This window comes from Phyllostomus hastatus, unplaced genomic scaffold (genome assembly GCF_019186645.2).
Source record: "Phyllostomus hastatus isolate PE091 unplaced genomic scaffold, TTU_PhHast_1.1 phas_scaffold_21, whole genome shotgun sequence".
Classification (NCBI taxonomy): Eukaryota; Metazoa; Chordata; class Mammalia; order Chiroptera; family Phyllostomidae; genus Phyllostomus; species Phyllostomus hastatus.
Window position 1 is genome coordinate 39566844 of NW_025334017.1, and position 26736 is coordinate 39593579.

Genomic DNA, 26736 nt, shown 5'->3' on the forward strand with positions numbered 1-26736 from the left:
AAAAACTGAATATGAAAGCAGGGAGACAAGATGGGGATGCCGTCCCCCCTTCCCACAGTGATAACAACAGCACAGTCGCTCAAACGTAGTCTCACGACGAGGCCGCCTGGGACAGCCTCGAGGCCGTTACCTTGATGATGCCGACCAGAGTTGTCTTCATCATGAGGATGCCTTCCGTGAAGATGGAAATAGCGTGGGTCAGCTTGGCGACCTTCAACAGAGAGAGAGTGGTTGGTGAAGCACCTCAGATGAAAAGACCCACCGTCTGCAGGGGAAGCTCGAGTAACTGGCTAACGGCCCCGGGACGGCAAAGACAACAGGAAGGAGCCGGCGGCTGTGGGAACCCGGCGTGCACGTGCCACTGAGAGACATTTTGGGAAACTGAGTCAGAAGACACTAAATAGTCCTTTAAGCTCTGACCAATCATTTCCCCTCCCGGGGGCCCCATTTGCTCATGCACAAAACGGGGGCAGGACTCAATGGCACAGTCCCTCCAAGCAGGCAAGGCTCACCAGGACTCTAAGAAGATAATCGCCCCTTACTACTGTCCACATTTTTTCCCACGCAACACCAGGAGACACAGGTAAGGTAGATGGGCACTGTATTTCTCAGTGAGAACAAGTGTGGAGACCCCAAGGGTAAAGACCTAAATTCATGATGTCACTTTGGAGCTGTGCCAGAGGGTGAGAAACGGACGTGGGAGAAAGTGTGAGGATGCTGGGCGTCATCCTGCAATCTGCTGCTGATTTCACGTCTCACCCCGTGCGGCGCGGGGAGAGAGAAAAGCAGAGGTGTCTGGGAATACCGGCCCCTGAGGCTGCTGAGCTATGGAGTGGACTTAGAAGTCCGGCTGCAGGAAGTGGTTACTGGGCCGTGGGTTATCCTGAGGCACTCCTTTGGCGTCCAAAGCAGGAATCTGAACGTGAAGAGTCTAGGCAACCTAGCCCAGGGAGAACAAGGCCTGGTTCGCCAGGGCCACTCACGAGGGAAGTGATCAGCGGACTGCCGCGCCCCCTGAGAACACTCAGGCTGGCCCGGCCTTAAGTGACGCCACGGCACTGGGACAGAGGAGGTGTGGCTGCACCGACACAGCAAACGGAGTTACCGCAGGGAGCAGGAGAAAACAGATCAGGGTGGGTCTGGTGCCCTGGGGTCTGGCGGGTGACACAGACCCGTGACAGTTTGGGGTTGAACCATCGAAAGGCGCAAGCCAGAGGGACGAGCCACCTCGTATCGCGGGCCGAGCTGGGCGTAGTCCCTCAGCTTGTCTTTGTCCAGGCGGGTGGGCACCTCGAGGATGTCGTGGGTCTGCAGCTTTATGATCTTCAGGAGGGAAGTAAACATGCTTTCGGGGATGATCTGCAGAACCTTCCGTGAAAGGGGAGAGACAGAAAACAATTAAACAGTTCTTTTATTTGTTTAATCCTCACCCGAGGATGTATTACTTGATTCGAGAGAGAGAGAGAGAGAGAGGAAGGTGGGGAGTGGGGGGAGAGACAGACAGACAGACACACAGACATCGATCTGAGAGCAACATCGATTGGCTGCCTCCACACACACCCCAGTGGGGACCGAACCCACAGCCTAGGCAGGTGCCCGGACTGGGGAGCGAACCCTCAGGCCTTCAGTTTACAGGATGATGCTCCAACCAGCTGAGCCACACTGGCCAGAGCAAACGCCTCTTTTCTTTGTCTTCGCTCACAAACGCTAGGCTGGCAGGAGGAAGGGCCCACAGGAAGGGATGCCAAGAGGGCCCTTCCCAGGACCGCTCCCAGGCACAGGGCTGCGCTCCTGCAAACCTGACTTGCTCACGGGGTACGAAGCCAGCTGTCACAGAAGAGCTGCAGAAAGATGCATCCTTCCCAGATTACAAACTTGAATGTATTTACTTACTTACAGGCACATGGCTACCTTTAATTAATTAGTTAACTTTTACTTTTGAGTTATGGTTGACATTCACAGGAGATTCGTTTCAGGTGTCCGGCACAGTGATGAGGCATTTATGCGCCTCACACAGCGACCCTCCTGATCAGGCTAGGGCCCACCTGGCCCTGCAGAGTTATCACAGCGCTGTCGCCTACATTCCCTGTGCCGCACAGTCCGAGGAGCTAAGTCACACGGCTGGGGGCGCACTCAGCTGGCGGGCGACTCAGGTAAGCTTCGAATCCAGGCCTATGCGGCTGTTCCAGGTAGCACCATTAAATTCTCAAAACAGGGACCAAAACCCCCCCGAAAAGTTTAAGTGCAGACGACGATACGCTGCATCTAGACCTGGCTCCTTGTACCAACCGCCTCTGTGACTCTGGAGAAGCCACTGTAATCTGTTCCTCAGTTTCCACCCCTATAGAACGGGGGTTAAAGCCGCTTGCATTTGAAAACCAGCAGTAAAAGTTCTTTGAACGTGAAGACACGTCTGCACACCCACAGTACCAGCAAGAATGCATTCATCTTCAGGTGCTGCAGATTTCGGGACTAAAAATATAGGACAGAAACACAGCTGTACTTTTCATAGGGCCCATACTACCTGTTGTATGTGAAATAGCCAAGTTATGTTGCCAAGAACATAAATACCGCTCTGCTGCACTTCTTACCTTTCTCACATAGGACACCAGTTCGCCAGAATAGTACTGAGACACGCTGAGGAGGTCGGGGCTGTTTGCTTGATTGATACGCAGAAGGGGCAGGTCAAGGGCAGAGGCAAGCTGGAAGGAAGAAGATATGTCTGTTTCTGTTCCCGAAAGTCCCAAAAATGTCTCTTTCCAGAAATAGTAACATGTAACAAAACTCTTGGGCTTTACCCAAGAGAGAGCAACAACCACTGAACTTTGTCAATGTCATTAACAGTTCCTGATATGGACACAATTTTTAAAAAATGGAACACTTTTGCTATAGCAGCCAGTGGTTCTCAAAGTGTGGTCTCCGGATCAGCAGCAGCGATACCACCTGGAGCTTGCTGGAGCAGCCAGTTCTCCAGCCCCTACCCCAGACTTACTGAGCCAGACACCCCGGGGGCGGGGCCCAGCAGTGGGCGCTGTGATAGGCTCCTGGGGAGTCTCCTGTACCTACGCTCAGGTTTGAAAGCCACTGTGCTACAGAAGACAGCGCGTCCTCTGTGGAAGCCAGACGTTCTGATCGACAGACTATTGTGCGAAGTGCACTCAAAGATGTCACAGCGTGCAAGACGCGCCGTTACTTATGTCGCTCTCAGGAAGAAAAAACACGCTGACAGCAAACTGCGATGTGCCATCGATGACCAAACCCATCCCCAAAGACAGAGATGTTAAAGTGTGAAAGAAGTGCATCTCAGAATTCACATGAATTCATCTGAGTACATTATTTATTTATCATGACCTGAAATTACTTGAGAGCAAGGGCCAGGCAGAATTTTTAAAAATGAATGAGTAAAAGTGTTTAATTCACATCCAGGGAATACAGGACCCACAGGACTGACATTTGTAGATACCGGTAAAATGTTAAAAAAATCTATTTCTTCATTTAAAAATAATTTTGTGGAAGATGATCTAACTTATTAATTCACACTTGGAGTATTTCTGGCACCTTTCAAAACCATGCTCTCAAAGAAAAACTGCTAACAGTTTCCAGTCCATACAAATACTTCAATGACCCAACTTTCCAAGAGGATGAACTTTTGGGCCAAGTTAGCAAACGAGGCAGGAATGAGGGCCAGCTCCTCCCTGGCAGCCGGGAGTGTGGCTCGCCGCTCACTGCTTACCTTGAGGAACGTGGCTCTGAGTTTAGTCACCATGGACGGGCTCACCCTGATGCTCTCCTGCATGATGGACGTGAAGCTGCAGGGAGAGGCGAGTGGTAAGAAGACGTTCGCGGTGGTTTCGCCAGGGGCGAATGTCGGGCTGTCCGCATTACCTGTCAATCAGCTGCCAAGCGAAGGAAAGGTCCCCCACGATCTGCATGGTGATCAGCACCTCTTCTTTGATGTTGATGGTCCGGATCATCTGGTGCAGAAACTTGCGCGTGTCGGCAAGAAACTGACACACTTGCAGATTTGACTCCAGCTGGTGGAATTCTTGAACCTGCGTCACACAGGTAAGTACATTTAATTTTAAAATCCTGAGTGGCCTGTATGGTGTTCATTTTTCCTTGAAAAATACTCCAAACAAAGCTCATTACTTACTAAGAATTTCTTGGCAAAATTTTTATTTCAAATTATAATGTCAGACATGTGTGAGCCAGGTCACAAGACCATGCACAGATCTGCAGGAGTAGAAACTGAGCAGTAACTCTCGTCCTGCAGACACATGATGTAATAAGGGGACACTCCGTTTCAGCAGCAGTAGATGTGCACTGGCAGATCCTCTTAAGTCTGAGGACTTGTGGGACTGATAAAACCAGAACAAGCTCCACCACAACCTAGGTGCTGGCCCGAGTCCCTGACTAAGTTCTTCTGATGTCCTCTTGAAAACAGAACTGTGGTGCCGCTATGTCCTGAAATTTTACTGTATATAATTCAAGGAAGGGGCGGGGCTACATGCCAAAATAACGCAAGAGATAAAAAGCCATCTGAGATTTACAAAGCCGCTTGTAGTTATACCACGGACTAGAAAATCCAAACAGCAGCCAAACTGGACACGGTGCAAGCCAGCCACTGCTCTGTGACGGTGCGGGGGTCTGGGACCCTAACAACGCACTGCTGTACTTCGTGGCCATTAAGAGTGACCGTCCTAAAAAGCCTCGCAAAAATAAGAACAGGCCTATAAGAAAGTCTGCCAAATGAAAAAAGTACTATATCTTTAAAATGTACAATTATACCAATTAGACAGAATTACAGATGAGTATGGGCTGATGTTTTAAAAATAATAGTTTATGGTTATTGCTCTGATGTTTTATTTTCCATTTTAAACCTAGTTAAACATACACTTAAAATTTTACGTGTGAAGATATAATAATGCTTTTTGGCACAATTCATTTTGAGTAGACAAAAAAACAGTGAACGTTTTTATTCAAAAAAGAAATATACAATTTATAAGCCTATGATTATCCTACAACTATTTTCACTTTGCTGTATGACTTCTAGCTTTTCCAAGACATATACTTTTTATAAACCTAAAAATAGTGTGTACAATGCAATTTTCTTTTTGCTTTCACCTCATTACCACAATTTGCTAAATGTTTCTATATGGTTTTCATAATAATTTTTCCAAGAGTTTATGTTTCCAGTTGAAATACAATTTTTGCTACCATTCTCTTCATTCTGGTCATTTAATTATTTTCCCACTTTTAGGACACTGTATAGAATATTACAGTGGGCATATTGACTCATATTACTCTTACATATTCTTAGACAGGTTTCGAGGAGCAGATGGCTGGTCAAAAGGGATGATTTGTGACCCAAGAACTGTCATTTAAAAAGACTTGGCTTACCTCCTCCAGAGCTTGGATTAGCTGCACGGTTTTTCTGCCTGCAGCAGTAGAATCATCGTAATTTAAAGACAGTATTTGTTTGGAGATCTCTCTGAACCAAGCTTGAAGATTTTCTGTTAACAGAGAAACAAGGAAAGACTACTGATATCCCAGAATTCTTGTAGCTGTAGCTTGAATGTAATGGAATTACCGTTTACCAATCTAGTTCTCACTCACAGAGTTGTCACTACGTGTCTCCCACCGCTCCCGGGACTTACCCAAACCACCACCACAGGAATGCCTGGGGCATGTGACCCAGTGGAAAAGATTAAACTTCCTGTGTAGCTCAGTCTGCAGTATCTGGCAGAAAAGGTGTAAAGGTGTGCACAAAGGTGGCAGTGGTGGTGGGGAGGAGTTGTGGAGGATGCAGGGTCAACGGGGAGCTTTCCGGAGAAGTGAGGAGGGGTACAGGTCTGGACAGGCGGACAGAGGAGGAGGAGGGATGGTCTGTCCCTAGACGGAGGGACAAACACGCACAGAGGCTTTGCAGCAGAACCGGCAATGGCATGTCTTGGGGACAGAGAGGAAACCCACACGTCAGCAGTGTGGGGTTGGAGTGGTGAGCTGCGGGCACGTTGGAATGGATCGGAGGCCCCCATGTGCACTCCCAAACCAGCATTCTCTGCATTTCACAGGGCAGAGGAAGGACCGGGTTCAGCATGCTGCCAGTACTTCAGTTGTGTCAGGCAAAGCCCTAAACTTGGTCTTGTTTACTCCGCACGACTACCTGTGGAGGTGGGAGTTAGGGCCCATTTCCCGGATAAGGAAGCTGAGGCCCAGGGACGTTAGGAATGCGAAGCAGGGCTGCAGTGTCACTTAGTGGTGGAGCCAGGACTGTCACACCCGTCTGTCCCCATTCAAAGGCTTTGCTCTTCTCGCCTCACCAAGGTGACTCCCCACAGCTCTCTTTACCAGTGGCATGACTTCACTTTAATCAAAGCACTTAAGGGCTCATGATGTGAGTTACTGTGATTGCCATGAGGAACACTAGTTGTAATTTTAGGGTTTTTTTTTTTTTTTTGTGGGACTGAGGCAGCTATGGAGCAGCAGAAAGAGGACAAGATTTGGAGCCTGAGGCAATGAGTTAGACACAGGCTTTAGACCTTTGTCACCATAGGCGAGTGGTTACATTTTAAGCTTTGGTTTCCTTACATGTAAAATAAGGATGAAGATGTGTATCTCACAGGATAGTAAGGATCACACGAGAAATATTTGAGAAAGTACTTCCTAAACCGAAATATGCTATGCAGCCAGAAAAAGCATAAGATGTTGTTCTGAATGACCTCCGAAACAATGCCGGTGTTTATGAGGACTGAAAAGAGACTAGGACAGAGGCTGACGTGCTGGATTCTACACGCTGAGCTGCTCATCGTCACAGGCGGCCCTTTGGTTTTAGTCACAGCACGGAGACCTGCAAAACACGTTGCCGATTTCCCTCCCACCATTAAAGGCTGGTTGGCCTTCTTCTTTGGGAATAATAATGTACTTTGGAAATATATTTTAGACAACCATTCTGCATCAAATAAATCAACAAAAACCAAATACAGTAATTACAAGCTCCTATTGGTTAAAAATAGTAAAGTTTTTAAAAAAGAAAAACCTATACTATTAAGCAATTTTATTGTATAACTATCGAAATGGATTTGATAGTTAAACATTAAACATTTAAAAAAGTGTAATTTGTCACTTTAAAATTCAGAGTGGTCTTTTGGGGGTAATTTGAAGGGTTCCAATTTATATAAAAATCTGAAGGAATACCATAATTTTCCTATTTATAAATTTTCTTTAAAAAAGCAGGATTAAAATGAAAAGTTAAACTATAATTAGTTACAAAACAGTCTGCAGTTCTCCTTTTACGCCACTAGGTGGCAGATGCAACAGTGAAAAAGAACCAAGCAAGGTTAGAAGACAAGAATATTCCATGTCATCTACTTTAGATGTTATTAATGTTCTTGAACAAAGTAGTCTTCTGAGAAGATCATGACAGTCACAGGTCCTTCCTGCCGCCCCCAAGTGCACATAAGCTGACACACTTGTTTTGCACACTATGGGGGTGTGGGGCTGTGGGTCATGACCCTACAAAGACTATCTATGAACCACAGAATAAGAACTCTGATTTAGCTCAATCTCCCACTTCAAAGGTAAGAAACCTGAAGTCCAGGGAAGATATGGAAATTGCTCAAGAGATCTCCACGGCGATGTCCTAGCACAGAATGAATGTCAACCGAGGACTCTGTCCATTTTTAACAATCTGCGCGCCTATTCGAGCAGCAGTTACCGTTCTTCTCCACCCTGGTCAGGGGCTTCACCCCCGAGAAGACGTCGGCCAGCTCTGTCATGCGCTCCGAGCCCTCCTTCTTGTAATGCTCCCACTTGGCCTGCTTTTCTGAAAGCATCTGCTTGAACATCTGTTGAAGGGACGGACAGCATTTATTCTCCAGATTAGGCAGTTTACTAAGAAAGCCTTGGTGACACCCAGCTTATCAGAAACATCTAAGGCCTAACGTTAACACTGTCCTGATGCATCTGTTAAGCCAGTTTTCTCTATGCAAATGGAGGGGCAAAGCCAGACCCTCTCTAAGCCAGTGGTTCTCAGATCAACTGAGCGGAGGAGCGTGAGCACCCCCTGTAGGGCCCTCACGCTGCCAGATCCCTAAGCCCCCCACCCCGTGAAGATTCTGGTTCAGAAGGTCTTAGGCAGGGCCAGGATTCAACATTTTAATGTGGAATTACATCTGCTGACCACCGCACTAAGGTCCTTCTGAGGTACCAGTTTCCGTGATGTCTAATACAAACACAGCAAAACAATGCGGAATGTGAATTTCTGACACTTCAGCGTGGTTCTTTAACCTATATTTTCATCTCTCCTACCTGCCACCCCAACCCTCTTTCTAGATTCTCCTATAAATATACTAATTGAAATTGTGTTTCTTCTCATTTTCAAAAAATATTTTATTTATTTACTTTTAGAAAGGGGAAGGGAAGGAGAAAGAGAGGGAAAGAAAGAGAAATATCAATGTGTGGTGGCCTCTCATGCACCCCCCACTGGGACCTGGCCCACAACCCAGGCATGTGCCCCGACTGGGAATCAAACCAATGACCCTTTGGTTTGCAGGTCAACGCTCAATCCACTGAGCCACACCAGCCAGAGCATTTCTTCTGATTTTTATACGAAGGTGTGCCTCCTACTTTAAGGACCATCTCCTATCCCAAATCCCATTTTACAACTTGTAAAACCTGTGGGTTCAATCTGTGAACCAGCGTTTGAAGGACTCAAGGCCGTTTGGTGTGCAGTGAAGGCCTTGGGTGACCGCTGCCGGTCACATGGCACTGATGGGCCCCAGGCGTCCACAAAGACAAGGTGGGCTCTGTGAATAAATCTCACTGTCCTCACCCTACCACATGTTTCACTGATGACTCATCCCGCCTGATCACTCAAGATCCCTCTGCCCCGGCCCCACAAAATTCCACCCAGCCTCGACCCCTTCATCTGCAGACAGAGTCTCCCTGCCCCATGGCTCGTTTTTCCAATATTCACTATGAAAAAAGTAAAGAATTTCTTAAGAGGACAATCAGTATTCATGTGCTTTTACCTCTTAAGAGCCCAGGGAAATAAACCCCTGCACCGCTGTGGCATTCCTCTGAGTTTATAAAGTTATGTGGACACAAGACGCAGAAAACACTCAGCACAGACATTAGCATTAGGCTGCTAATCAACACCACTTCTTCTGAGCCACTTAATAGGAGAACACAGCGTCCCTGCCCACCTAGAAGCCGAAGGGACCTCCACGATACCCCCAGCCACAAGGTGCAGTACTGGTTCCGAATGGGCATGGGTGCACTGGGCGAGCGCCTGGGCTCACCTGATCCAACCCCCAAGGCTGCTGTTCATAGAACCCGGGCATTCCCAGGTGCCTGCCATCTCTGTTGTGCCCACAGAAGCTTCCTTAGGGAAAAGACTAACCACAGAGTTCCTGTTAGTCAACGCGGAACTCCTTAAAGCCCTTAGGAGAGGACCTTGTTCGAAGGCAAATCCCCCCCCACCGCCCCCCACTTAGGCCCTTTCCAGTAAGTTATCGCGGCTTTTAAATATAAGACCTACATCCCGCAAGGCCTGGCAGAGGCGGGTCCTGCCCACTTTTCCAGCTTGTTTCATACCTCCTTCCCCTTGCATCCTCCCCCCTGCAGCCAGCCAGCCAGCCTCTCGGGGCCTGGAGCTGGCCATGCCGCTCCTCAGCCAGGAGGACTGGGACAAACTCCATCTTCTCTTTGGAACACCCCCCACCACACTGCCTATCCTGGTGTGCCCTGACTCTGACAGGTCCCTTCCTCGGGGGTGTTCGTGAGCCTCTCTCCCCAGGGAAGTCGTCAGGGTGAGGACAAGGTGCTTTATTTCAGGTGCCCAGAGGACTCCGTTCCTTTCCTTTAGAGCATGCACCCCAGTTCACATCGGCATCTTCACAGTGAGTCCCGGGGTCATGCCCGTGTGCCTCATAGACGCAACCGCCACAGCCCTGCGCAGTCCCCACCACGGCCTCTCCAACCACAGCCGGCACCGAGTGCCCGCTCAGCGTGGAATTCCGCCCTCTCTCCGTAACACTGATCGCAGACACTCAGAATCCATGGCTGGAATCAGAGATGCTGCTACTAAACCCCAAGTCTCTCAAAAAAAATTTTTTTTAAACGTAAAAAAAAATAAGCATTTGGAAAAGGGAGAAAACTGTACTTGAACAATAAAAAAAATAAGATTTTGGCAATTATTCGTTCAACATTTTTACCTCTTTGAGTATGAACTCAAACTGTGCGGTATCCAGCAGCAACTGAAAGAGGATCCTGGGGTTGTACCTGGAGTCTGTTAGGGTCTGGTCCTTGATCTGACGCAGGCGCTTGTTGTTTGGGTCACAGGCTAGAGCGGGAACAAGAGAGTGTCCGCTTATCAAATGTGTAGGAGAGATTTGTGGATGTGAATTCTTAAATACTCTCCCTCATTTTAAGTCTTTCAAAGGTAAACGGCAAATGTCTATACATAACCGGTGGTAAAACTAATCACAGTAAGCGTAGGCTCTGGGAGAAAGCGTAACTGAATTATTAAATATGACACCTGGATTCGGCATGGAATGCCACCTGTGATATAGCGTTGAATGAGGACAGCAAGCTGTGGAACAGTATTTCCAGGTTTCGCAGGCATTTTTGGGCTGGTTCGTTGCCGGCTGTCCGACAGGGGTAGGCAGAGCCTCCCGACGCCCCATCTGCTGGGGGTGGCTTTTGGTTTAGGGCACTGAGCTCGCCGATCGGTTGTGGGCGGGTCTGCGGAAGAGCTGACCTAGCGGGCTGCGACTGCTATCTTCAGAAAGTCCTGTTTGCAAGGCAGGCATCTGGGAGCCTGGATTTCGGAAGAGATCTCACCATTCTGAACGCAGGCGACAACGGCCCTCTGTGCCTTGACTGTTTGTCCGAAGGATATGCGTGATGAACACCCGCTCCCCTTCCGGGAGCCTGGAATTGTGGCACGTGCCAAGCAGAGGCTGCCTGCCATCGGCCCCTGACAGAGGCCCCGAGGTCCTCCGGAGCTGCCTGGCTGGCCACACCTCCCACGGGCTGGCCCACCTCCCTGCTGCTCGGTGAGTCACGCGCGTCCCCAGGGCCCCGCTGGGACAGGGCTTCGGGAGCTTGTGCCCGCTCTCCGCCAGACTTTGCCCCACGCGCCTTTCCCCTGTGCTGATCTGCTTCCTACCCCGTTGCCGTAGAAAACCGTAGCTGTGAGCACCACTCCAGGCTGAGTCTTCCTGGTGTAATCCCTGAACCCGGGCGGTCTAGGGGACCCCTGGCACAACAGGGAGGCAGGGTCACCCACACAGAGACGTGGCACCTGCAAATGGGAAACACCAGGCCTGGGGCTGTTCTGCTCCTTGTGAAGACCCAGGGGCGAAACCGACCCTCAGGGCTTTCTGGACTAGCCACTGTCCAGACCCAGAGATTAGAGCAGCCTGGCCATGGTCCCACATCGGGCAGTGACCGACCCAGGGACACACACCAGAGGTCCTGATTCCCTGCTCGGCCTCTCGGTTGCCAAGCCAAACTGTATTTTTTTTTTTTTTTTTTTTTAGGAATTGAGAACGAGTCTTTCTTTTTTTTTAAGTGTATACTTTAAAAAAAATTTTTTTTTAAAAGATTTTATTTATTTATATTTAGAGAGAGAAGGGAGGGAAATAGAGAGAGAGAGAGAGAGAGAGAGAAACATCACTGTGCGGTTGCTGGGGGTTATGGCCTGCAACCCAGGCATGTACCCTGACTGGGAATCGAACCTGTGACACTTTGGTTCCCAGCCCACGCTCAGTCCACTGAGCTACGCCAGGCAGGGCTCGCCAAACTGTTTTAATAAGACAAACAATATGTTTTAAATAAGTATATAGAATAAAAAATACTGATATTTGCTGAAATTGGTTTATAGGGTCAATTACAGCCTAAGAAAGAATAAGAAAATAGGGTAAGGCAAAAATATTTATAAGCAAAAGTGACCTGGACTGCAAATAAAGCCAAAACAAAAACTTTAAGCAACAAACACAGTCAAGTTCACAGCTGATGAGGCTCAAGGTCCCTGGGAGTGACTCCGGCGTCACATGTGCACATCCCCGCCTCCCTGCCCCCCGATCAGCATCTCGGAATGTCTGACATGTACAGAGTGACCATGTATGAGAGCAAACGCAGGGTGATTCTGATGCTTCGCTTATGGCGAAGCCTGCAGCGGAAGGCCGTTTTCTATGTTGATTTCTCAGTTACTCCGTCAGGAGGAGACTTGGGACAAGCAGGAGAAGGGCTCAGTTCTCACGGCAAACTGCAGAGTCCTGACGTGTCACGCGTTCCCCACGACTGCCTTGGAACTGGTGACACTGATCACGCAGAGACAGTTTTTCAGCTTCATATTTGCTTAACTTAAAGAACCATCCACACCAAAGATGTAAGGATTTTGAATCCTTACTCAAGGATGTGTTCAGCGATTTTTAGAGAGGAGGGGGGAGGAGGAGGAGGAAGAGAAGACGGGGGAGAAGAAGAAGAAGAAAAAAGAGAAGGAGAAGGGGGAGAGGAAGAGACAAATACCAATGTGAGAGAGAAACACTGACTGGTTGACTCTCATAGGTGTCCCAGCAGGGGATTGAACCTGCAACCTTTTGGTGTACAAGACAATGCTACAACCAACTGAGCCACCCAGCCAGGGCTATATTAATTCTAATTCAACAAGAAAAGTTCTGATATTAATCTGCTTTCATTTTTTGGATAGGGGGGCATCACTGTGCATTAACAATTAACTCCCTGGCGTAAACCAGGTTTGGTGCCGGTGCTCCTGGCCCCCCCTCTGTCTAAGATCTGAGCCGTGGTAACGTGGGGGCCAGGCTTCACTGGCCAGCTAGCCTAGCCTCATCCGTGCTGGCTCAGCCAACACTGTGTGTGTTTCCTCAACAGCCTCAAGGCACCGCAGAAGCCCCCGAGCCCGGGTGACGTGCCTGCAGCTGGTTAACAGCACGGGGTATGGAGAGGATGTTTTCCTTTCTGCGACTGAAACACCATAAAAGCTAAATAAGCAGTTACTTTCCCCACGTGTGACTCACGACCAGCGAGGCAAACCATTTGTTCCTGGTAAATTATGACCTTGTGCAATCAGGCCAGACAGCTGCCAGCCGCAGAAATGGAAAACAGATGTGGCCGCAGATCAAAGCAGAGGACTCTGGGCGGCCGAGGTGGCCCCCGGCACGGCGCAGGCCCAGGAGCCCGCCGGCGCCCCGCTGTCAGGAACAGTCGTCTGAAGACAGAGACAGGGCTGAGTCACTGAGAAACCGCTGCTGGATTCACAACAGGACAAAACCAGGGCCTGGGCTGTTCGTAGGCTTGGGAAGGTAAGACTTTTGGCAAAGAAGATCATAGCTGAGTCATTGTAGTAAAATCTTCAAATTAGAGCTGAAGTTTATGTAAGGCCAATTCAACCAATTAAAAACAGATCCATTCCGAGATTAAAATCTTTAGCCATGGTGTTCATGCTGTGAGTAAACTACACACTGGACAGGGGCCTACGGAGAGAAGCGACGTGGTGGGAAAGACGCAAACGGCTGGACAGCCGCTCCTGGGAAAAAGGGTCTAAGGCGGCGGGAAGTCCGCAAGGGGCCTCACTGGGCTGAAGTCACGGCGCCAGCAGGACGGTGCTCCTTCTGGGGGCCCTGGGGAGAACCCACGTCTCGTCTTTTCTAACATCTAGAAGCTGCCCTTTGTCCGTATTCCTTGGCCGGGGGTCCTCTCCATTGCCGAAGCTGGCGACGGCCCGTGGAGTCTTTTTCATGAGGCCATCTCTCTAGTTCTGCTTCTTCTGCTTCCCTGTTCCCAACTTCAGGGCCCTTGTGATTGCACCGGACCCACGGGGACGATCTCCTTCCTTTAAGATCAACTGATCAGAAGCATTGACTCCATCTGCAACCTGGACTCTCCCTTGCCACATAAGGTAACACACCCCCAGTTTCTGAGGGGCAGGCCATGATGAACATCTACGGGAGGCACGAGCAGGGAGACATTATTCTGCCAACCACAGAGCTGAAGTTATACTTTTCATACGCATTCATCCATCACCCAGTTTGACCGGTGACAGGCCCCTTGACCACGGGAGGTAAATTTCTCCATTCCACGCACCTAACGGTATCGGACGAAGGAGCTGTTCAGGTGGGTGCTGCCTTGCCCGAGGAGGCACGGAAATGACTCAGTAACAAAGCAACTGGATTCTCCTCCAAGGCCTAGACCACCCTGCACCACGAAGCAGAGCTGAGCCCCAAAGGCCTTTCTGCGGAGCGGACAGAGATGCCCCCCGCCCTTCGCGCCTCACCGGAGTCGGCCGTGTGCAGCATCAGCCACCGGATGGCGACGTTGCAGTCTCTCAGGCAGTTCAGCAGCCGCGGGATGTTGTCCAGCACCATCTCCTCCCTCAGGCAGCCTTCCTTCAGAAACTGCTGCACTTGGGCGTGCACTCTCTCGCTGACCGCGGCGCACCTGCTCGCCTTTGCAGTAAGAAACTTGAATTACATTTTTAAAGAGACAGAATCGTGTCTTGAAAGCGAATCACATCTGAGTAGACCCCAGGATGGATGCTAACACTTCTATGAGATGATGAACGTATGCCCCACAGCGGCAAAGGCGCAAAGGCAAGTGGTTTATTGGACATTTTTAAAGAAGAGTATTGAACTCAGAATCAAGAGACTAAAATCTAGTGCTGGCTGCCATTAAATGTTGGTGTGACTTTGGTAAACCCAAAGGTTTGTGTACATTGGTTACATGGTTGTGTAACCAATACACAACCTCTGTGTATTGGTTTCCTCAAATGTAAGCGGAGAAGTGGACCGGGTGGTTCCCTTCTATTTTGGGTGGAAAAGAAACATAAAGGCAGAAGATAAACAACCTGTTCTTCCTATTACTATCAACAGAGCAGGCGGAGCAGAGCGGAAACATGCAAGAGGTGAGACTTCTTACAAACATACGAAAGCTTAACAAAAACACACCTCAGTGCATCAAGGCCGGATTTGCAGACCTTTTGGAAACTTGGTCACTCTGCTTTATCGAAAGCAAGAGTTAAGTGTTAAACACCATTCACCTAGTCAGGTTCGTTTACGACCGTCACTAGCTGCTTCATCAGGAGACTCTGAAAAATGCCTTACAATGTCACAAACAAGAAAATGCAATTTGGGAAAGAGATTTCAGTCATGAAAAATTAATGCTCCGAGGCCGGTAAGTACGGAGGAAGCACCACTTTCTCTAATCCATTTCTAGGAGGCATTCCAAAACTGGAATTATTCGGTGCATTATTTATGGAATGCAATGTATTCAGTAAAAACATGCTGAAGGTTTTGAATCAGTATTCTATCCACACTGGAAACTCAAAAATTCAGACAGTCGGGCTGAGGAAGGCAACACCAGGTATACTTCCCAATAAAAATATTTTATTCTTTTTACTCAATTGTTTCTTTCTACCTTGTGCTCTTTATCGAAAAGACATAATGTAGCTATTTAAACTCTAGGCTTTAGTCTTGTTGCATATCTTGCCCATCAGGGATGACAAATGTAAATTACAGTGACAGGCACATGTAAACATTCAGTTACTATCTTCTACACTCACCCTGTTGATGGAAGCATTACAGTTCTGCTTACTGGTAGAAGCAGCTCAATCCATAAGGACACACAGTCTTTAAGCAAGAGTAAATAAAGTCTACGGAAACTCCATGCCACTCTGATTCCTTTTAGGATGTTGAATCTTCCCCAGGACCCAAGTCTCCCATTTACATACACACCACACATGCTAAAAATCTACAATTATCTATCTTATTCTGCAAAATCCAGCTTCCCTTAATCACTGCACTCATGTTTTTGCGGACATCTTCCAAATGCCTTGGGAAACCTACTTGGCTCCTTTCCTCCCCCTTAAGGCAGGCTGGCGGTTCGAGAGTCGGATTGGCCAGAACTTACCTGTTCTCTGACGTTTGCGAGATCCAGGGTATTGTTTAAAGCCGTTTTTGCAGCTTTGTAAGGTTCCCAAGCCTCTGCGAGGTTAACTGTGATCCCCATGTAGATGCTAATTACCTGAAAGAGGAGACAGTTCTCTTAGTATTTGCTAAATACCCACCTACTTCAGTGGGCTGGAAAGGCACAGAATTAGAGATGCTGCCCACTCCAACGTTTAAATGCCATTCCAAAGAAAATCACTGAGAAATCAAGATTTTCCAGATACACAGGGAAGTGTTTCTCCTTATGAGCACCTTGGATCAAGAGTGAGAATGCTGTTATTCATGGAGCAGTAAGTAAAACAAGGTTCTCCTTTCAAATGCCTACGTGTCCGATTCCCAGATGAAAAACAGTGAACTCTAGTCACTTTGACTAGACTTGGACTTGACTAGAGAAGGTACTCAAACATTTCCACCTCAGTCTTTACACTCTTAAAAGCTACTGAGGACCCCAAAGAACTGTTTTGAAAAAGGTGGATTATATCTATTGGCATTTATCACATTACAGATTAAAACTGACAAATTAAAAAAAATTTAATTCATTTAAAATACAATAAACCCATTACATGCTAACATAATTTTTTGCATTAAAAAAATCCAATGAAACTCTCCCCTTCCCGAACCTGTGAGAACAGCATTGTTTTACATTTGTCTAAAAAAAAATCACTATATATTTCGTACTATAACATGCACCCCCCAAATTTGGAAGGAAAAGGGGTGCATCTTATAGTCCGAATGTAGCTTACCTGGCTCACTGTGGGGTAGGGTGGGGGGAGGGTGGTGGTGGTCAAGCAGGGTCATAGGTTATTAAATATTTTACCACATTTTATTTTGCTTCAAAAATTTTTTTTCTTATTTTCCTCCTCTAAAACCTAGGTGCATCTTATAGTCCTAAAAATACGGTATATACAATCCCTCTTTAGCCCTACTAGTGTTTTTATTTTAAAATTCTTTTGGTGTAATCTTAGTATTTTCTAGCTAGCTTTTTATTGGTTAGTATGTGCCCAGCATTATCTGTTTCTATTCCTTCACTTTCAGTGTGCTGGGCTGCTCTGCTAGGAGTATAAGTGTCCTGTAACCGGACTTCGGTCCTCCTCACTTCTAGAAGCGTCTCTGAGCACGGCATCATGGCCCACACTTCTTCACTAAGCGTAGGCGAATGAAGCCGGACGACCAGAGCTCTCTTCTTTGCTCCTTAGTTCTTGCTCGTGAGAATGGCCATCTGCGGACAGGAGGCAGCACCTCTTAACTGCGGTCCGCTCTCCTCGCAGGAAAGGTGCCTGTTCAGGCCCCTCGTCACGGAGTCTGCGTTCAACAGATGGAAATAAAACCTGCTGCCTGAGAGTGCGGCCAGCCTTACTGCTCTCTGTGGAAACCTCTGAGCAGAGACGACACTGAATATGTGTGTACACTAAGTATGTTAACTCAGTTTCATTCCTTTGAAGTTAATATTCTTAAGTGAAACACTAAAAAGTTACAAGCAAATCAATCCCCGCAGTAATCTAAACCTGCACAGCCCCATCAGTGTTATCTGGAAGATAAAACTTACTATGTCAGTGAAATTCCTGTTTCTGGAATGACAAATTAGATGAATTCTGCTCATTTAGATTCATAAAATAGAAGAGAATAAAGAAAGGCTTGTGTAATTTAGCTGCAATCTCTGTAGCTAGAGCAAGATACATTGTAACACATGGTTTTATCTTCAAAGTATCCACTTAAGAACAGATTCAGGAAATTTTACTGGATGATCTATTCTTTCACGTGATGATTTGTAAAATTTTCAACACCCTGAAATACCTAAGTGACTTTATCTCTCACTCTTCACGACGTATGGCCTCTGGGTAACAGGCCAAAAGAAGGGAGAAGCCAGGTCTCCGATGCGCTCGCTAGAGAGAAAACACGACACAACTAACAGCGGTACTTGCCCAGTTATCCGGGAAGTATTTATCCACGATCTCTCTCATCTTCGCCTGCTGGGTGTGGAGGATGGAGGGTTCGAAGTAGAGGATGACGTAGAGCATGGCGGCCTGGGTGGCCAGGGCCGTGCTGCGGTGCTCCGGCAGCGGGTACGCCGAGACCTGCGGCGCGGAGAGGACACCGGGAGGGGCGGCCGCCGGTGACGACTGAGCTTCCGTGCACCACACGTGCGCCCCAGGTCTGGGACACCCGCCCCAGGACTGGGACACCCACGAGAGGAGCCCAGCCCCTTGCAGGGCCGTGGACACCGGGAGGAATCCTCCGGCACTGCTACCCAGGGCCTGCCCTCTCCCCCCAACCACCGCCTTCTCCTCGTCCTCCCAGCCCTCGACGCCGCTGCAATTCTAAGTCTTTTCCTTTCGAAAAGGAAGTGGCAGCCTCAGGTCTCCCACTAGTCGTCCACCTCCAGGTCTTTCCCGTGGGTGTCTCAGAACCGACAGACTCCACGCTCGCCAATGCTGTTCTCTCTCATCCTGTCTGTCCCTCAGCTCACCAAAGTCTGACCCCCACCACCACCTCGACCACCTTATGTGGTCGCTCATAACCTTGCAGACACCCAAGTCCACGGCCTCGTTTCAGCCCTCTCACTTAAATTCTCCCGGGAGTGGAAGTCTCTCCACCCCCGTTTCCCAGACACCACTCCTCTTAGTGCACTCTGCTGGGCGGTCTCCTTCTGCCTGCCTTCCCAAAGCGGCTGCGGCCCGGCCCACCGCCTCCTGCCCTAGGAATCTCGGGCGGCACACAGTACAGATCGCCTCGAGGACCGGAAGCGGAAAGGGAGGAAATCATCACAAGGACAGGCAAGGCAAGGTCACATGGAACCCGGCCAGGTCTCTGGAAGGGCCTAGAGCCGAGAACCAAAAAGGCCTTCAGTGTCTCCCCTTGTGTTTGCCCAACCTTTCTCTCTCCAGGCCGTTTTCTCCAACATGGTGGAAGGATACTGCCCCAAACTCCAGACTGTGCATGATGTGAGCACACCCGTGTCCAGAAACTGTTTCTCAGGCCCAACTCCACATTACCTGGCGACAGGGAATCTGACCCATCTTAGGGCAAGTGACTGGCCCCGCTCCAATCAGCCAGGGACAGAGAGTGGGGTGGACACACAGCACAACCACAGCCTAACCCCTGTGCTAATGGAATGAAGGTCACGGGCAAGGAGAAAACTGAAACACATTGCCTTGAGAAATGGCCAAAGTGGCCTGCACAGGAGGCTGAAGGGGTAAGGACAGGGAGTGAAAAACCAGCAGGAGTTTTGAAGTCACACAGACCTGAATTCAAACTTCGGTGCGGCCACCTAGCCACCTGACTGTGTGAAAGTTACTTAAGGCCCCTGAGCCTCAGTTTTCTCAACAGCAACATGGGATTATGCTGCCCACTCTGCATGACTACTGTAAGGAACAGAGAAAGGGTATATGAAAAAACCTTTCGATTCTGGTTCATACTGAATTCTCAATAAATGGCAACAAATATTATAAAGAGCTGCTACCTGCAGGTGGCTCCTGACTTTGAGTTGCCTTAAAAAATCTCTTTTATGTACACTTAACACATTCATACAACACACTGTCAGGTCACCTAAAGAACTATGCAGAGCAGGTGTGCTCTGTGATAAACAATATCTCGTTATCAGAGGCTCAACTTCCTTCTAGTAAAACTACGTTTTCTTCAGGAAAATGAAGTCAAGTGGCAGCTTCTGTTGGTGTCCTTTTTGGAGAGGAAAGCGAGACCACTTCCAAATGCTGCAGGGCTTTTGCAGCTCTGCTCACGCTGCCTCTTTCCTCTGCACTGCTCTCACGCCCCGTTACAATGTTGCCACCTGTTACTGCTCCTTCCCCCAAGGTAACACTCCTCTTGTTCTACCGCAATTCCTTTAGCCATCTGTCCGATTTCCTCAGCTGCAAGCTCACTATACACAGTGACCACGGCCTCCCTTGGCGGTGATGTATCCGTAGCACATAGACAGACACATAATACTCAGTAACTGCTTCTTTCCAAATATGGCTCCAATCCCACCTCTTCCCCCAAATCTCTAATTCTGCCCAAATTAGTATCCCTCTGTCCTCTACCATCCCACAGCATAGCTCAAAGGTCCTAAGTAATTTTAAGCTGCTGCTACCCTTTGGAGGAAGGAGGAAGGGTAGGAATAACTGAGGAAGCAAGTGAAATCAGTCTTTTAAATTACTAAGATTGTAATGGACTCAGTCCTCACCTGGTTGTAAACATCGTCAGATCTCAGCCGGCCAATGACCATACTGATGAAGGATTCGTTGATAGGCACTCTCCGGAAATAGCTCTCGGGATAGTTGGGTGGTCTCTTGGCTCCTGGTTGGCTGGAATACCCTGTGCTTCGGAGCAGCTTACAGATGTCATCCATGTTTGAATCGGCAGAAGACCGGGCAGCGCTGAGTCAAGTTCGCAATGGGAGAGAGAGGGCCAAACAAACATGAGAAACTCAGAAGTCCAACACAGCAGAAGGATTTCTTGACTTTACCTAGTTTTCCATATGGCTGTGGATCAACTTATTTCCTTCAGGTTCATAATTACATTTTCAAAAAGGCTGTTATAATACAGCCAACTTATAAGATGGGTTCTTGTATGTAAGTTCTACGTTAAGACCCATAACCTCTCTTCCAAACGCTTTGGGTCTGGTTTTGTTTCAGAATATAGTATTTTTCAAATATAAGAAAGACATATGGTATGTAGACAATAGACAATATGATACTCCTGCAGGGTCTCAGTGGGCACTCCACGATCAACGCATATTAGTAGTTCCGTAGTAAAGTTTGGGAATGTTCACACAAGTGAGATCATGCTTGCTCTGCTCAGGATCTGACTTCATCTGAGTTCAGGTGTGATCAGGTTTTGTGGCCGCAGGAGTTATTCTGCGTGCCTCTGTGTGTGTGTGTGTATTTTCTATAGCTCTTTGGATTTCAGAATTGTGCATAAAGAATGTGAACCTGCACCAACATTTCATATATTAAAAATAATTTTGAAAATTACAACAATGTAAAGTGGAATATACACTAATTGGTTTTTCTTGGTGAGGTGCACTTTCCATGCAGATTTCATCGAAACATCTTGATTTTCAGGAGGCTGCGTGTAGCAGTGATCCTTCAAAGAGACTCAGAGAGTCTTAGACGGGAAGGTGGCCTCCTCCTGGACGTGTCTCCTTGGTCACAACCCTGACTTGCAATTTCCCAGCATCCCTTCAACAATGGACCCTCACATTCCCGTGAACCAGCTGTTGTGCCCCAGGGACAAAGCCGGATTGTCAGAGCTGGGCTTGAGGGACAAACTTCTTCCTTACGTTCTTTCTCATTTTTGTCTTCCCAGGTACTTTCAGAAATAGAGGCAAGGCCATTCAAAGTTCATTTAAAAATACACGGATATGAGGCGGCTGCTGGTCACACTGAGGAGACCGGACTCCGCAGCGGGCGGACAGCCCCCTCCCAGCGGGTGGACAGCCCCCAGTGACACAGTTGACAGGAGGCAGGCCAGCGCAGTGGCTGAGGACCAGTTCACTGCTGGGGAGGCGCAGTCCCAGGTGCTGCTGAAAACACAACATCCCCCAACAACCCCCTCTGCTGACCTCCTTGCCCTATTTAGGGTATCCTACATTGTAAATTTGAAAAAGTTAATGCTAGTCTACACATCGCTGGCCCAAGTTCCTAACCCTGATTCCTGCTTATTGGCTGTTTCTTCCCTGAATTTAGACTACTTCTGACATTGACTTTGTGTCCCGATTTTGACTCATTAATCCAACAAACTGACACCTGTGTGCCAGGTACTGCAGTTACAGAGTTGGTTACAGTGGTTCCTGTCTTTAAGACGGTATTTCCTGAAGTCGCAGCTCTGTACGGACATGCCTAACACGTGGTCGTGATGGGTGCTGCTGCTCGTTTCATGTTTGTTTCCTGCACACATGCGAGAAATCTCTCTCAGCCTGGCCCGAGGGGTGACTTTCCAGAGTCATCCACCTAACATCGACAACAGAATGTTCATGCATTCGTTTCCTTACATCTGCCAAGGAGTAACATTTGAAACTTTAAAAACAAAAACAAACCAACCGAAAAACCAAGAAAGAGCATTCGTTAGACTTCCACAGTCCCAAATGTATCTTTAAGGGAAAGAAGATTCAGATTCCTTTAAAAACAAAAAAACTGACATACCATCGTGGACGTGATAATCTTTAGATCTCTAATTATCTACAGCATGTAGAATAATTTATCTACAATCCACAGACCATGTGACATCTAGCCTATGACGATGACATAAAATACAAAGTTAACTGCTGTCTTACGATCAGAAGAGATAAAGAATCTTCTGCTTTCGTATTCTAGGTCCTATCGCTGCTGTCCCCCCCAGAAGTGGTGCGGAAACCTGCACTGCCCGTTACCCAGAGCAGCGCTCTCCGCGCGGGGAGCCCCAGCCCAGGCGTACCTGTATCGGTAGTAAGAAACCAGCATCCTCTCTCTGACCTCCCCTTCAATCTTCTGGTCAACGACCAGCAGCATAACGCCATAGAGGTACAGTGCTTCACACTACGCAGCGAAAAAGACAATGGCCAAACTCACAAGAGTATCCATTCTCCTGAACGGTGGGTGATAACGGTTAAAGAGCTCACTTTGCTCCCATTGCTCCTAAAAGCTTCATACGACAAAAAGAATGCAGGTTTCTCCCAAACGGTTCTCACCTTCTGTACAGAATGCGCTTTGGAAAATATACGTGAGATAAATTTTAACTCCGAGTAACCACCTTTCAGTCGGCCTGGTTTTGATCTTTTGCATCGGATGCCAAAATGGAATCCCAATATTAGGAATGCCTCAAGGTCATTCACTTGTTTAACAAACACTTCTTAAGTGACCACTGTGTACGAGGTACTAGGCTAGATGTCTGGGATGCAAAAGATAAAGAGGGGATTGTTACACTGAAGTTCAGAAACTCTGCACAGTCTTTATTCCCTCGTACTTCGGTTCAAGGTCCACTATGTTCTAAACTCACATACAGATCTGTCAGTTAGAAGACAATTATTAGTTTATCTTGCTTCTCTTTAAAGGAGGGAACTCCGTATATTTGTGACTCACAGGAAAAAAAAGTGATGCTAAGCTTGCCATTCTTGAATTTCTATCTTGAGTGGTCACTAGTACTTACTAAAAGTTGTTTTCCATCTTCATTGAGAAGCACACTTTCTAAGGTTTGCTGAATATAGATGCCTTCATTGAGATCATCCAGGTACCTGAAAGTGAAGCCCCAGAGCGAGTGATTCACCGATAACGAAAACCTTAACAACATCTCTGATGAAGGGGAGTAAAGCTTTCTGAGAGACCAGGCAGGAAACTAGGCATCCTGGCCTTCACATAGTTTGTGAGCTGCAACGCATCGTGATCAGGGTCAGAGGTCGACAGTTAGGCTGCTCCAAGTGAAAGGAGTATTCCCTCGTCCTGATTTATGAATTACAGGTATCTTAGGAAGTACCACTAACAGCACAAGAACATGGAACAGTTAGTCTAAAAGCTAATGAGTAATTAATTCTGAAGGGCGGGAAGGAAGGGAATATTGTGTGGTTGGAGATGCGAAGGCAGGCTACGGTTACCAATGCTACAAACATATGTTCCCATTTTCTCTGCTTGGTAGATATAACACACTAGAACGTGATCATCAACCACAGGACTGAAAGCTACGAGTTAGTAGAACCGAGATAATTATAATACTTCACAAGATCAGGAAACTACAATACAACTTCAAACTACTTAGGATGACTAGTGTCGCAGGGAGGACAAGACACTTATGCACAAGATAATCTAGTAAATTCTGCAGTAACTCAGATTTACACATTCTAGGATGTCCCTTTTCCAATATTCACTATCGGAATAAGCCGTCCCTAAATTAATCAGTACCTGTTTAAGTCTACGATATACTTGTGCACACTTTGAAACGCCAAATAAAATCTCGTCACAATTTCTATGTTGTTTTCACGAAATTCTTCATCTAAATCCTGTAGCTCTGGCTTAGCTTCCAGTTTGCTTTCCCATAATTCTGGACCCTACGAAGAAAAACACATTTATGGAGACATCAACCAGAACATACTTGTTGGTAACAATTTCTCTGTATTCTTTAAGAAATTTGTCCTTATGCCTTCAAAAGGGATGTGAAAAGCTGTAAGGAGAGCAACAGAAAGTAGTGGAGCGAACAGAAGCCCAGATGTAAAATCTCCTTCAAACCAACGAGTCTGAAATGCAAGCACAACGAGCACGCTTTAATGTGAAATGTATTACACCAAAGTGACCTTCTGAAAATTCAATTCTATTGTGCTGGGGCTTCACATTAACACCTTTATATTACTTTCCAGTTAGTTAACTGATATTGAATTTGGTTTAAAAAATCTCTTCTAGTTAACTTTTCGTCCACAGTGACTTAACCGCCCAGAGAGAGCATGCTTTCGTAGGGAAGACAAGGGTCCCAGCGCTATGGGGGCGGGCTACCTTAAAGTAGCTGAAATCGAATATGATATCTCCATACTTCTGCTGATCGGCTCGGTCCTTCAACCTGAAAACGGCGGGGATGAACTCGGAGAGCCGCAGCAGCTCGGCGATGATGGCGTTGCCGCAGGAGACGATCCTCAGGACCGCCTGGCCGCAGAGGTTGTTCTCCGCCAGGAAGTCCAGCATCCTGAGGACGGACCGCTCCGCGCCTGGCCGCTGCGAATGTTGAACCGGCTTTGGCTTCGGGGCTGCAGTCTGTGGATCGTCAGGCGAAACCAGGTCTGCTGGCAGATGTGAGCTCCATTTAAGAAACTGTACCCGCAAAGAAAACAAAACATCTCCATTTTTCAAAGAAGCATGTGAAACACATACACAAGGTTTTTCTCCCTACCTCCCTCAAAAACACGCAAACGAGAAAGATGAATTCTGATGGGGGGGGGCATTTATTCTCCACTCTTTCTGTTTTCTGTGGGGAAGGGCTTTGATAAATGAACACTCTTGGCCTCTTTCCCAACTCTTCACTCACTTCGCCCCACAAGGGAAGACCCCATGTAGCTACTACCTCTGAGCTTGGGGGAAGGGACCACTGAGCGTGTGCGGGTCCAATGTGCCCGCAACTGGGCACTGACCATTGCATCTCCCTCACAGGAACGGTGCCACTTGTTCCAGCTCCCGGGAAAGGTAGATCCAGGAGAACTGGCTGAGGGAACACCTGTAAAATGGTTTTCTCGTGTCTTAGGTATAGAAGTCCTTGTTATCAAGTGTAGTCCACGCCTGAGAAAGGTCACACCGTGACTCTAAAGGACGGACAAATATTTCACACTAAGCAGTAGACAAGTGTGATTAGGAATGTATCTTAAAACATGATAACTGAAATGGATGAAAGTGAGTTTTACATTTAGGAAAATTTGGAGTAAAATTGCAACAACGATGTTCTAATTCAATGGACAAACTGTTAACGGGTCAACACTTCATTTTACCAAGCTGTGATTTTTGGTAACACAGTATCTTATACTTCATAGTTGACTTTCATGGTTGATCTTTAAGGAGGTAATTTTTGCAAAAACAGTTTCAAGGCATCACTCATTTTCCCAAAGTCCTCTGCCGATTCTTTCTCAAATCATTATCTTCTGAAGTGTTACTTTGTGTCATCATCCTTGTTGCATTTCTCTCCTCTCCGTGACTTTGGCTATAGGTCAGTATGTGTCAGCTTCAGGGAGCCTGGCTTGCTTTTCCACGTCATGGACGCCCGTGTCGCTCCCAACACTTGCACTCTTACGTTCCACCTCCCTGGAGCTGGGTGAGATGTGACCCGGTTCTGACCCACGAGATACACAACCAAGTCTATGGTAGGACTCCTAGGAAATATTTATTCCTCCTCCTACAGGGAGAGAGGCACGTGGAGAGAAATTTCCCTCTGTGCCCTGGCTATCCCCCTTCTTCCTGCCTTTGAATCTGGCTCAGTGAATATTGGATGCCTGAAGCCATGGCAGCCACCTTGAGACCACGAGGTGAGATGCCTAGGAGAAAATGCCAACAACCTGCAGACTGTGGTGTGGAAGAAGAGAAAGAGACTGAATTCTTGTTGACGATACTCATTCATTGATTCGACTGTGGCACTGCCTACCTCTGTAATCCTTGTTAAATGACCTGTGTTTATGGTGTATCTACTGTTAACTGAGTTTTGGATTATTTGCGAGTGGAAGCATTCCTGATGACACAGATTCATTCATGCAACAGATATTTGCCCAGGGCCTATTAGGGGCCAAGCACTGTTTTAGGGCCCGAGGACAGCACAGTGAACACAACCAAGGTTTTGCTCTCATGAAGCCTACATACTATTGGAAGTAGGAAAGAGCTAACAGGAGACCATATCTGTATCTATGTATCTATATCTATCTCCATAAAATCAGGCTGTGATAACTGCTGCGAAGAAAAAGCACAATGAAGGGGTGGAGTGCGTGCTATTTCACATCGAGTGATTTGTGAAAGTCTCCCTGACAAAATGATATTTGAGCAGGAATCAGAAGTAAGGGAGCAGGCAGTCTGAGTGTGGTCAGCAGCCTCTATGATGGTCCCTAACGACCTCTACCTCTTTACTCATGACCTGTGCAGGCCCCTTCCCTGGGGTATGGACTTCCTGACTCCCTTCTAAAGAACAGAGGATGGCAGGCTGAAAGACATGACTTCTGAGGTCAGATTACAATTAGACCGTGACTCCTAGCTTGGCCACCCTCTCCAGCTTGTTTGTCTGGGGGAAGGTTGTCATGCTGAGGGAGGACCCTGTGCAGCAGCCCATGTGACAAGGGTCT

The 26736-nt window shown here is 47.6% G+C and overlaps 1 protein-coding gene across 3 annotated transcripts in view; it reads right to left on the minus strand.

Annotated features, from left to right (window-relative positions):
* The window catches only part of WASHC5 (WASH complex subunit 5), a 51708-nt gene that overhangs the window by 22484 nt on the left and 2488 nt on the right, over window positions 1–26736 (minus strand). Inside the window, exons 2-17 of one of the 3 annotated variants that reach the window (XM_045861287.1) lie at window positions 24425–24736; window positions 23840–23985; window positions 23094–23178; window positions 22383–22483; window positions 20152–20344; window positions 17894–18046; window positions 15934–16047; window positions 14303–14474; window positions 10218–10345; window positions 7718–7847; window positions 5401–5513; window positions 3886–4052; window positions 3734–3809; window positions 2592–2702; window positions 1228–1368; window positions 131–211 (exon numbers count right to left, since the gene is read on the minus strand). In XM_045861287.1, the coding sequence (XP_045717243.1) occupies window positions 131–211; window positions 1228–1368; window positions 2592–2702; window positions 3734–3809; window positions 3886–4052; window positions 5401–5513; window positions 7718–7847; window positions 10218–10345; window positions 14303–14474; window positions 15934–16047; window positions 17894–18046; window positions 20152–20344; window positions 22383–22483; window positions 23094–23178; window positions 23840–23985; window positions 24425–24610 (2097 nt within the window). In that variant the 5' untranslated portion in view covers window positions 24611–24736. Of the gene's footprint in view, window positions 1–130; window positions 212–1227; window positions 1369–2591; window positions 2703–3733; window positions 3810–3885; window positions 4053–5400; window positions 5514–7717; window positions 7848–10217; window positions 10346–14302; window positions 14475–15933; window positions 16048–17893; window positions 18047–20151; window positions 20345–22382; window positions 22484–23093; window positions 23179–23839; window positions 23986–24424; window positions 24737–26736 lie in introns of those variants that run through there. The other 2 variants (XM_045861289.1, XM_045861288.1) reach the window with 2 other exon arrangements.